General features: G+C 35.0%; 1 protein-coding gene across 6 annotated transcripts in view; it reads left to right on the forward strand.

The window, feature by feature from the left end:
* The window catches only part of LOC129565282 (uncharacterized), an 82,510-nt gene that overhangs the window by 41,146 nt on the left and 28,539 nt on the right, over positions 1–12,825 (forward strand). For 5 of the 6 annotated variants that reach the window (XM_055439991.1, XM_055440000.1, XM_055440019.1 and 2 more), the window contains exons 4-6: positions 6,201–6,336; positions 10,637–10,840; positions 11,360–11,467. In XM_055439991.1, the coding sequence (XP_055295966.1) occupies positions 6,201–6,336; positions 10,637–10,840; positions 11,360–11,467 (448 nt within the window). Of the gene's footprint in view, positions 1–6,198; positions 6,337–10,636; positions 10,841–11,359; positions 11,468–12,825 lie in introns of all 6 variants that reach the window. The other variant, XM_055439981.1, reaches the window with a different exon arrangement.

Genomic DNA, 12,825 nt, shown 5'->3' on the forward strand with positions numbered 1-12,825 from the left:
TGCAGCATGACTTTTACTTGGGGAAAAAATATTGTAGTTCGTTGTCAATGGGCGACTTTTTGATAGAGCAAAATATGAGCGTGGTAGTAATTAGAAAACTATCTCTAATTGTGTCTTTGTTCTGAGTAAAACAACTTTCTTTTCAAAGTTTTTATATGATTTGAAACTTTAGTGTTGTGTGTTCAAAATAAATCAAAATCGAATTGCAAACAGAATATAAGTTTAAGTAGATATTGAAAAGAAATTCCGAAAATTGAACTGAATTGAAACCCGAAAACCCGTTGAATTTAACAAAATTATATTCTCGTTATTCATTTCATTGTTGGCAATATTTCTGGACTCTTAACTTAGTTCCTGAATGAAAATGATGAATTCAAAATGTTGTTATTCGCGCTAAAAATCTATATACGACTCTCAATGCGATTTCATTCGTATTTAAATGTCAAACAAGTGCTTTTACTATTCGATATGCTATGTACGCAAAAATGCAAATTGATGTACACACATTTACTCATTGAGTTTCTCGGTTCAACACAATACAACGTTTTCGCAATTTGAGCCCATTCTTCAGAGATCATTGAAGCAACAAAGTTCTGAAAAGCGAAAGAACGAACGACAGAATGGGGGGGAAAAAACACAGTTTCACCATAATCGATAAATTATTTGATTTTGTTGTACTCGCCTGTTTGTTTGTTTCACGCTGTGTGCGCACATTCCCTTCATCTGTCTGTTTGGATATGTTGTGTGTGTAGTACACTCCCAGCTTGATGTTGGTATATTGATTCGGTGGAAAACTTCTTATCTTCACCGTCATTCTGCCCCTCTAATACTTTTGCCTCGAAAATCAAAACCGTACACATGAAAAAGCATGGCAATTCTCTCTTAGCTGTTTTTGTTCACTCGTCACTCCACACTGTTTTTCTTGGGTAAAACTTTTTTGTAAGCGATTTCTCGAGAATTGCTCTCGTACCACGTGATATACTTTTCGTGTATTATGACAGTGATATTCACAATAACATTCGCAATTCGAATTGAATGAGAAAGCACGATGGAAGATAAGCACAGTGGCAAGCGAAAAAATAAAACAGTTATGAAGCACACATATGAAAGAAAAAGAGCTGAACGAACAAAAAGCATCAACTGGAAGTGAAGAAGAGGAAGGAGGAAAAAAAAGTTATTGGATCTAAAAGCAAATAAACGTACAGTTTTTACAGCGATACTCGTCCACCTGGCGCCACATCCATGTACACATTAGTGCTGGTGTACATGTGCGTATTTGTGTGGGTGGCGGGATAAACAGAATAAAACTATGCTACCACTTAGAAGGATAGATGCGCTAATAAAACGGTGAATTACAATCACAGCTTCGAAACGGGGTGTGGACAACTATTTTTTTTTCTGATGGAAATACTCTCACGAGCACATAAAATTATTTTTAATTTGTGTACCGTTTCATTTATTTCCTTCATACGTTTTCCGTACTTTTATTCAGTCTGTCATAAATGGTGCGTATTTTATTGGGTAATGATAGCGGCACCTGTATGACCTCACATTTTGTTGATGAGGCTGGAAAAAAATGCTGAACGCGGCTGCATTCGACTCACATCGATTCTCTTCTACAGCTCAAGGGTTTTTATATCTTCACCAATATATTTCTCGTTTTTGGCAGCCTCGACATAATTTACCATTTCTTGCCTTGGCAACCACTTTTTTTGTTTTCATAATTTTGCACCTGTATGCATTCGAATGGAAAATGCTAGAAATAAATTACATTGAGCTTAAATAGAAAGAGACAGATACTCGGTGCACAACATTATGAAAATGTTATCTAATATTTTATGGAACTTTACTCCACTCTCTACCACATAATTCAAATAGGCCATTTTTTCCCTACAAATGAACACTTTGTTGCCATGCATGATGAAATGGCAATCACGAGAATTACTTGTTTGAAATGAGAATACTAACCACAAAATTTGCGGTGCAAACCATTGACAAATCACAAACATCATCGTCAAGCGTACGAAATAATAAATTTAAATGTGAGCTCAGTGCGACATGAAAACTCTCATCTCACTTTACAAACTTATTTCATTTCAACTTGCGAATATATTTTACCGGAAAAACATTGTAGTTTAGAATAAATGATGAAAACTTTATGCAGAGCACTCACACGTGCCTCTGTGCATACGGAAATCATTTCCTGTGTTCTATCATGTTGTCATTTTTGTGACTAGATTTTTGATTATTTTTTTTTTCATCTTGTTAAATTAAATGTCATTTAATTATCCGGGCTCTGCTTCAACTCGTTATACTAATCCGTGTATTGTGCCTCAAAACTGTGATGCATAACAAATTACATGATGCGCCATCTGGAAGACCAGAAAGTAGACATTCTGTGATACCAAAAACGATAAAAATTGAAAAATTATCCAAGGAATCGTATGCCTTACCATGCTATAGATGTTCTAAAGTCTGCTATAGATTGATCAACGTCGTATCTTATGGGCGTATTGTTAAGATACGGAAAGCATTAAGCATTTAATTTAATAAATATAGCGAACGGAATTCAATCTGCAAGCAGGATCTGGAAGAGGGAGAAAAACTAACGAACGATGTTTTTTTGCGTTGAAAAATGAGCTGAACGACAGCAGATATTGCTCTGGCTCAGTTCTTCGATGGCAGAAGAAATATCAGGTCTATATAGCAATTATTGTGAATGGATATTAATTAAATTCAATAATGTTGCTCCGATGCGTAATCCTGCTCCACCTCGTGCACCCTGTTGACAGGATAAAACCGATTCAACGTATAATTTTTATCGACATAATGGCAACGTTTATTATGTCGAAGAATAGGAATCACGAGATTCTTTGAATTCAGTTTTGATGTGTACATAATGTGGAAAAAGCTCTCGCCTCTCGTTATGCGAGCATTGAGGGAAACAATGCTGTTTCAGTGGAACTGGTATTAATGTCGACCACTCAGATTATTATCATCGTGTCTCTTAATATCCGTCATACAATGAAAAATACAATGTTTACCGTCAAATTAACACGCCAAGCGGCCCGGAACACTGTTTCGAAACAACAGAAATGTGTGCGTGTTTACCTATTTATAATCTTTGGATCGGGTTCTTTGGGATCAAAAATGCATGTGTCGCACATTTCAGGTATGGCAGCGAAAGGGATTGCCATTAAAAATTGTTTGCTTGTTCTATAAGCTCACGGATTTGGTACTGTCGTTGAGCAGCGAAAAGTGCCGTTTTTTCATCTTTTGAAGTAATCTCTTTTTAATTCGCTGCAATACTCAAATGCACTGTGTTATCGGCACAGATTTTCTTTTCAGTTCCATTTTTGTATTTTAATTTCATATATATGTATAATAGGTACATAGCCTGATGCTCATTCTGCCAATGATAGTAACATACACAGCATTGCTAGTGTTCGGTTTGAAATAGAGTAAAAAATATTAATATAAAACATGAAGCTGTTTGACAAGCTTGTACTTGGCTAGCAGCATTGAATGTCATGTTTTTCGGTCAATTTTTCCATTGTATTTGCAAATGCAAAAGAGCACTTATGTTAGAAATCTCGGAATTTACATTAATTCCTTTTCGAAAAACTCTGCATTCATTTTTGTTGCAAGACAATAAAAATATTCGACAAAAAACACAATTCAGCTTTGAAATGCTTGAAAAAAAAACATGTCTTTAGATAGAAACAGCACAAGTTTGAAATGAAAAGCATATTTTGCGGTGGTCGCAGTCATCCTTTGAATCAAAAGCATTTTCAAATGAAAGATTCTCTTGGACGTGGTCTATGTGTGTATGTTTTTTGTGCCATCTCCAAACAAAGTTACAAATGGCATAACCTTCGTCCTAACTGCTTCATCATAACAAAAATTCATCATTATAATTTTTTTCGTCTTTTATCGCCACCGAGAGAGAGAGAGAGAGAGAGAGAGAGAGAGAAAGAGAGAAATTCAAAGAGCGAATAAATATACCGAAATGTAATGATCGAGTAAAAGAATATTCGCATTATATTTCACAAATATTGTTTTTTTAAATTTTTCGCTTATTGGATGGTTCCCTTTAAATTTCATTGAACCGAAAGTTCAATTTTTTCTTTGTTGTTTGTGATGCGATTTAATAACGTCATTACACATTATACAATGCACGCACATTAATATAATTACCATAAATCAAAAATGAATGTCGGCAGTTTTTCGTTGGCTGTGCTGATATGGCATTGTGCTGCTAGTTAAGAGGCGTGGAAAGCTTTTATTTGATTTTATAAATAGCACTACGTTGGTGGGGTCATACACATTTTTACAGCATTTTCGGTGAGTCTGTTCTCGCAATGGCTTTCGATTTATTATACAGCCGCGTCGTTGTGATGCGGTCTTTGATATACGACCACTGTTACATGTGTTCGTGGTCAGTGCGTTCACTTTTTTGTTGCATTTCCTTTGTGTGTTTGTTTTTAACTTTTTATCACAAGTAATTTTTTATCTGAATTTTAATATATGCTCAGAGGATCTTCTAGCCACTGAACAGATGTGGAGCGAAAAAAAACTGATGTAGTACTCTTTACTTTTCACCGTTATTTGTAGTCTACAGCCACTTTTTTCTCTTCTATGAATTGGCTAGGGACGTGCTTGACTGTGGATAACCATAAGAGGTCAAGCCACCGGGAGCAATGAAAGCGTTTCCTGTCACTTTTTTTATTGCTAGCTTCTGGCTACATTGCAATACTCATGTGTATACAATTATTAGAGCGCATTTGAGAACTGCAAAAATATTCATTTTTCAATTAAAGTGAAATTTGCCATGCATTAAAATATGATGGTAAATACCAACGAAAAACGATGAGATTTGTTGTTTTAAATGCAATCGATGCGAATATTTTGATTTAATTAAACATTTCTGAACTTTTTCAAAACAAGCATGAAAATATATAATTTCACGCAAATTTTGGGGTCCCAAGCGCGACTCCACACTTAGCTTCTAAATGTGACACCTTGGTAAGTGTGAGCATTCGTCGCGCGAACAAGCAATAAAGAGAGTGAAAACAAGTGCGCGTGTATTAGTCGCTACATTTAGAAGCATCGCATCAGGCTGCTCACTACCACACGCGCACTCGTTTCCATCCTCTTTGTCGCTTATTCGCAAAACGAATGCTCACACTTACCAAGGTGTCACATTTAGAAGCTAAGTGTGGAGTCGCGCTTGGGGTAACTTTTGGAGATTCGGACTGGATATTGGTAAACAGCAATGTCAACTAAAGTAATCACTTCGCAGTATTTTGCATCGGCTATTGTTTTTCTGCTCTAGTATAAAACAAAGATATCATCTGCTTGTATCGTAGAATTAGAATAATCACAGCATAGTGAAGTATACATAGAACATAGGAGTAGCTAATATTCTCTTCATATTAGAGTAAATTCGAAACGAAAATTGCATAAACCCTATCCTATGCAACAATTAGATATGTGCACGTGCTTCTATCACTCACCGCGAGCAAATTCTATTCTGACTCTCTATCACTTAATACTCTCAATTCCTATATCGATCATACCATGTAGTTATCTCCAAGAATCTCTCTATTATTAACCTTGTGGCTTTGCTTGATTATGCGTTACATGACAGATTTCGGTTTGCTTCACTTCATGGTCAATCAAGTATTCACCAAATTGCAGCAAACCCATGAAACCTCATGTGTGCGTGTGATTGGAAAACCATGCTTTTAAAACTATCAATTAAAATTAAACCTCTTAGACGTATGTAGTGTGTTATGTTTGTCGCAATGCAAGTATACCGTTTTGCTTCTGCTATCGCGAATTTATTTTCAATCTTTTTCATTGGTTTTTTCTTACTTCAATCCATCTTCATTCGTTGTATGCGCTATTTGAATAACACTTTTTTTTTGGTTCCAAAAGAATCAACAACAAAAAATATAAATTCGTGAAAATTTGGACGCAATTTACTTTATATACTTTTATGTATCTATTTTTATTTCTCGCTCATAAATTCTATAACATCCAAAAACTTCTGAATGAATGGAAAATTCCCTTCACTTTTGTTTTCGTTTCATTTTCGGCAAAAGAAAAGTTTAATTGAAAAAATTAACATTCAAAACGTTTGTTTTTTTTATCGCTTTTTCCCCCTATCCCATTTCAATGGCTGTTATCATCAACAGGACGAAATCGAATCAGCGATGGATGAAACTACGAACAACCGTGCAATTGTCGTCAGCCATACAGAAAAAACCGCCGCTAAAACGAGAGGACTCTTTTCTAAAACGCTTTTCGACGCGACAAATACCAGAAACTCAGGTAAGTTGATCACAATATGTCAATCAATTTTGATAGACATTTTGTTGTCATACATGACATACATGTTATGTAACAACATATCACAGCCGACGGAAAAAGAACAACTTATTGAAAAAAAGAGGTAAAACACTTTGCACTGATTGAACTTGTCGGAATTCGTTTGCGCATAACGTCTTCAATATGGGTAATCTCTGCTAAAAATCAGTCGGTTTCAAATCTTTTGGCCTACAGATTTTCCTAGGGGCTTATGTGTCGTACGAATCAGTGTGAATCAGTGCGAATCTCACGAGTCATTTCAAAACACATAGGCAACTGCACGAATCTTACGAGTTTATATGAAGATTCGCGAGTTCTTCACGAGTCTCTCATATAAATTGGCGAATCACTGAACGAAACTATGAAATGTCAACGAGCATGCCAGTTGAACTCACAATTCACTCAATAATCGACTACTAAATCAACTTTTTGTCATTAAAAACATTTATATTGTCACATTTTGACTGCAAGAAAATTAAAATTAATAAAAAAATTTAAAATGGTTGGTTTCGAAATGTTTTTTTATTTTTTTAAGGCAGACAACAATGTATTAAATGTTTTGGGTGTTGAAATTCCGAGAAAAAAAAACAATTTTTGCTTGTCGATCGACTTTGGCTCTTATTTACATAGAGAATATCGCTGAAATTGGTGGAATTCATAAACGAAAATCGTGAAGTGTTAGTTGAATCTATTTATGAAAATATTATTCCATCCAAATTTTTGGCAGCGCATCGAATTTTCATACGGAATATGTCAAGTTATATAGATCAACTAAAAAATCGTGAATTTGAACACAAAATGGATTTATCACAATTCCCGAATCCATCAAAATGCTTCATTCAAACAATTCAATCTGATGAAAATAAAAGTGTCGAAGCATTTTTTTTACACTGAACACATTAAGTCATTCTCCACATATATTCATATGATGTATGGCAAATCTTGTTATAAATCATTAATGGTTGACTTGCCCATTCCAAAAATAAGTGCAGTTCGTATGTTTCATAAAACATTTCGTGGATCTTAGTTCCATTGTCAATTTAATACATTTCATTTTCAATTCACATCCATTCCAGTTGCCTATATTAAACAGAATAAGAAAAGAATTATAGAACACAAGCTGAGATCCGAATGGTTTGCAATGTGTATATAAGCTGATTTGCATCGACTCGCGGATTTGCTATAAATGCCATACACTTTCTATGCTATGACTTGTGTATATATTTGTATGAATTCGTTCGAGTCTTCACGGATCTCCGTAAATTGGTGCGAATCAGTGCGAGTTCCTTGCAATTCATCGCAAATCATTTTTAATTTACATGAAAATCATACGAGTCTTGCTGACTCGTGACGACAAATAAGCCCCTAGCGATTTTCTGCCGATTTTCGAAAAAAGATAAAACTCCATAAAATTGCCGTTTTAACGTGATCAAAACGGGCTTGCAGCTAAATAAAATCCTGTACTCTCAAATATGGCATGAAATCGCCACTAAGCCAATCGTCTATCAGATTGGTTTACACACTTTTGGCACTTTGTTCACAACACTTATCTATTCCATGCTCGTACGTTTACATTATTTATACCACGTTTATGCTTTGCAGTAGAAAGTTTACAACACATGCCCATGCTCACACAGTGTCACACACACACACACACACACACATCACCACATCCACTAAATCTATATGAGTATTAGTATGGGAACTCCCACTCTTTTGAATTGTAGCATATGTGACCGTGAATCTAATATTCTTGACGAAATTCCAAATGATATTTGTACGAATTCACAATATCGATTTTGATTATTCTGCAGGCAGTAACGACGTTTCATCGTGTTTTTACACCCGTCATGAAAAATGTATATTTTGCTTGAAAAAAAAAACGGAACAGAAGAGAAAGAAAAAAATGCAAAAATGTTCCATCGAAAATTGGGGGAGATGGGATTGTAAACCGTTTTTTTTTTTCATACAGACGCCATGGGACCATATGACAACGTTGCTACAATTGATTTCGTTTTGTTGATTTACTTACACGTTCACACGTACAATGAATCAAAAAGTGCGCGTTGCATAAAATTTTATGTAACATTGAATCTTGCCGAACATGTACGAGAAAACATTGCAAATTGCAAACGATTCGAGATATGATCAAAAGTTTATTTTCAAATCCCCCGGAATGCCTGCAGTTTTAATATTTGTATTTGCATTTGAAACTAGATTTGGTGGAAAATCACACGTGAATACTTCATACGTCACACCATGCACGTGTTAGTTGCGCGTGTGTGTTCTTTTTTTTCAATCGAACATTGCAAGCTGAATGAAACCAGCTGAAGATTGTGAAAATGAATAATTAGAGTGGGAAAATTGGTGTTGAAGTTTAACATTTCAGGATTTTAATTGAAAATATTTTCATTTATTCTGCTTTTTCACATATCTAAAATAGGAAGCAAAAACAACATTGCATGAAATGAGAATAGATCATTGTCAACATGAATGTTGTCATTGAAGCATATGAAAATTTGGAAACATTTCTATGAATTTCCGATCGATTTGTGTTTTTTTGTAATGGCCTAGCCTAGCCTGGAGCTTCCACTTTGGCAACCGCACACACCAGAAGAACAGAATGTTTGATTTATTTTTCATGTTAAAACGGTTCCATTCAATAGTTAGTGGTGGTGGTGGTGAAAAAGGTCTAGAATTACAGAACTGAAAAATGATTCAAAGGAAAAAGAAATTCCCATGGATTTGTGAGTGGTTGAAGTGAGATTTACGTATGCAAACGTTTGGCCTTTAGTCAAAACAAAACACACATTTTTTATTACCCTTCTTTTGATGTCGATTGTGCATAGAAAATATGTTTGCGTACGTTTAATAAAAGTCTCTTAATCGGTTACCATAGCCACATTCAAGTCTCTAATCAAATTGGACAAGATGCCCTTAAAATTTTTTTTAGTAATGTGAATAAAATGTAGCGAATAGAAATGGATTTGCAATCCATTACAAAATATGGTTCCGCAATATCGCCGAAAATAGGGTACAGGGGGATTGCCGAAACCAATTTATTCGCACACGCATTCTGCATTTACAATGTATTCACATGAGGTTTCGGGTTAAATGTTTTGGCTCAGCAGATTCGTCGTACAAACAAACACACACAAATGTAAATATCCATTTTTTGGGGATTGTTTATCAACTGGATCAAGATAGGTTAGTTGCTTGAAAATCAAATGCTTCAATTCATATCATGCAAACAAATCGAGAAAGATCGATGAGCCAGAATCAGCTATACATTGCGATGTAAAATACGGTCGTCGAAATCATATATACATATAGATTCGTGAAAATATTTGCCAAACTTCATTGCAAACACAATCACGTATACATGAATATGAATATATAAATCAGATAGGGACATTCGAAGTGCTGCTGAAAATGTTCGCTGATATAGAAAATGTGTTGAACCGCAAGACAACATACAGCGTGAGAAACAGAGAAACACACACACACACACACACACACACACACACACACACACAGAGGTAGAGATTGTGCAGAGTGCCTGATTGATTGACCTGAATTACTTTGCGTATTACATATGAACGAGCGACGGTAAATTCAATGCAATCAAATAGCTCAAATGGAATTAACAATGATGAAGTTGCAAAGCGACGTAATTTTTTATAGTGAATCACAAATATCCAGAGTAGCAAATAAATTAAATTTGTCTGAGCCTAATGTTAAATGTTTTGCAGAGGCTAGCAAAAAACGAGAGAGAAACAATGCAATGCCAAAATGAATGGCCGTTAAATCATACTCATGTAACGAGCTCATTCACTTATGAATTATAACTCATAATGAATTATTTATCGATAACATCAACCATTTCTGAGCGGTAATACGGGCATCACGTTATAAAATTGAAAATGATCAATTTATGGTATACATGATGATGTTATTAACCAAAAACTCCCTTTGGAAATTTAAAATAATTTGCCTGGCCCCAAAGGCAAATCTGTTTGAGGTCGCATTTGCCATTTAATATACCATATACCAATTTGCATAGTGTTTTTCAAAATATGATGAGTTTTTATGAATTTTGCAATCATAAACGATTACCATATTGTAGTATGCGCTCGATGGTGGGTTTAATGTAAATCATAAACGCAACCATTAAAATGCATTTGACAAAATAATCCATAAAATATTTTATGTACACGATAGATTTATCAACATTTCATTGATTTATGTTGTTGTGTCATTACAGGAAACGATGGAGGAAACGGGTTCGGAGAGTGCATCTGGCGATCATGATAAAAGTTCGAAGCGACGCCGACGATACAATCAAAAGCGACGCTCCGTTGTCAATCCGGATGAAAATTTCTATTTTTATTGGTTGATGGTGTCCACCGTATGCATTTTATACAATTTATGGACTCTCATCGTTCGCCAAAGCTTTCCCGAATTACAGGTATGCTTCGGTAGTATATTCAATACACGGGTAAATATTATTGGATCGTATTCGAATATTCGACGGGAACCATTGAACGAAAATTTCAATTGTAAATAAGAGTTGCGCCACTATTCTCTTTTCATTGGCAACATTTTTTTCTCTCGCTATATTCCATGGCAAATTCTCTGTTTTATAAATAAACTCAAAAAAAGCGTTGCGGTTTTGCGAACTTTGATTGTTGGCTTTTATCTTTTTATTTCCTTCCGCGTCATTAATTTCCATGGGAAAGAACATAAATTTGCATCCATCAATGAATCCGTAATGTGACTGTGATTATTTTGAAAAATTAAATCGTATACAAAAAATAACAAACTCAATATAATCATCTCAATGTTCCGTTGCTTTCTTCAGCAATCAAAAGCATGTTCTCGTGGATTTTATGTGAATTTCATGACGTCGTTTTCGTGCTATCTGATAGTATTGATGTGTTGATGTTGATACAGCAACTAAAACATTGTGTCTTTCTTCATTTCACAGGAGTTGATACCGAATTTTTGGTTCGGCTGCGACTGCATCACTGATATAATATTTATATTGGATATCGTTGTACAGCTACGAACTGGATATCTGGAACAAGGTCTTATGGTGAGTACAGCATCAAGAAAATTCAAATTGTCGCGCTGTTTAGTTCGGAAAAAAATTCCGAAATTACATTGATTTGCCTATTGAAATTGAGGGCGCTCGCGTCGCTACAGTTGTCATTTAAGTTGTTTTCGGTCTTGCTGCCATCCGATGCAATATTTCCATCCACTCGAATTTAATGGATAACATGAAACAATACTCTTAAGCCATGGTCAAAAGAACAAATACTCCAGATAATGCAGTATGTTCGAAACGTGTTTGTTTTTTTTTAAATTAAAATTGATATTCCGTTGTTTTAATTAATTTGGTCTTTATGGGGCGGATACCATATGCAGACTCTCATAGTCGAAGAGCGACGAAAAAAGACACTTGGTTCAAAAGCCTGAATTCAATTGCAAATGGAAAAAAAAAGAAACACAAAAATGTTTGCTATTATGTATAAGAAAAATATTTGCCATTTGCTCCCATGCACAGAAATTCAAACAACAAAAAACAATAACATATAGAGACATTACATTGTGTGTGAAAAAGTATCTTGAAAAATTGTAGGAAATGAAAAGAATCTGGAGTGAAAAAAAACGCTGGCCAACTGACGATTAAACATTTCGATTTTTTAAAGAAATGCGAGAAAAAAATTCGGGCGCTAGCGACGAAAAGAACGTCGAATGCTGCTCACACAGATACAACAGCTTTGTTTGCTAACATTTTCTCATTCATATAAGTAATTTTTTTTGGATGTGATGGTATTGCTGTTAACTTTGAAGCTTGGCTCTTTTTTTCCTCTCCATCGCTGCCATTCTTTTTCTCTCGAACGCATCGAGTATCGCTTTTTGTGTGTGTGAATTTCGAGCATTCTAAATGGAACATCTTTTTCCGTTTGTTTATCACATCGTAATTGTTCTTTAGAAATTTCTTTCACTTCACTAGTTCGCCTTTCGTCGTTTTTTTTCGCCGAATTTCATTTGTTTGCATACACACGCAATCTAATGGAATCGTTGCAAAGTGATGTCAAGCGAATGAAATAAATAAATGTGTCTCACACTTTTTTCCCCGCTGAGTGAATGCAAGAGAGGAAAAAAAATATTGCATATTAAATACAAGCAAAATGGAAATGGGAGAAAATTTGAATCCGAAAAAAAAAGAATATTCCATTATCGAAAGTTGGATAAATGTATTATGATGATAATAAGCAATAGCAATGACATGGCACGGATTGGTCGGACAAAATTCGAGAAAACGAGATGCTATCTATTTAAGAATAAATTCGAATTGTAAAATGAGAAGTCGCAACGACACGATTTCGAACAGATTTTCTCTGCTGCCGGTCATTTACATGCTTCTCGGGAGTTTTTGAATTAATC

The sequence above is a fragment of the Sitodiplosis mosellana genome, unplaced genomic scaffold (assembly GCF_009176505.1).
Source record: "Sitodiplosis mosellana isolate CC-2019 unplaced genomic scaffold, AAFC_SMos_1.0 Smas_scaffold_1, whole genome shotgun sequence".
Taxonomy (NCBI): Eukaryota; Metazoa; Arthropoda; class Insecta; order Diptera; family Cecidomyiidae; genus Sitodiplosis; species Sitodiplosis mosellana.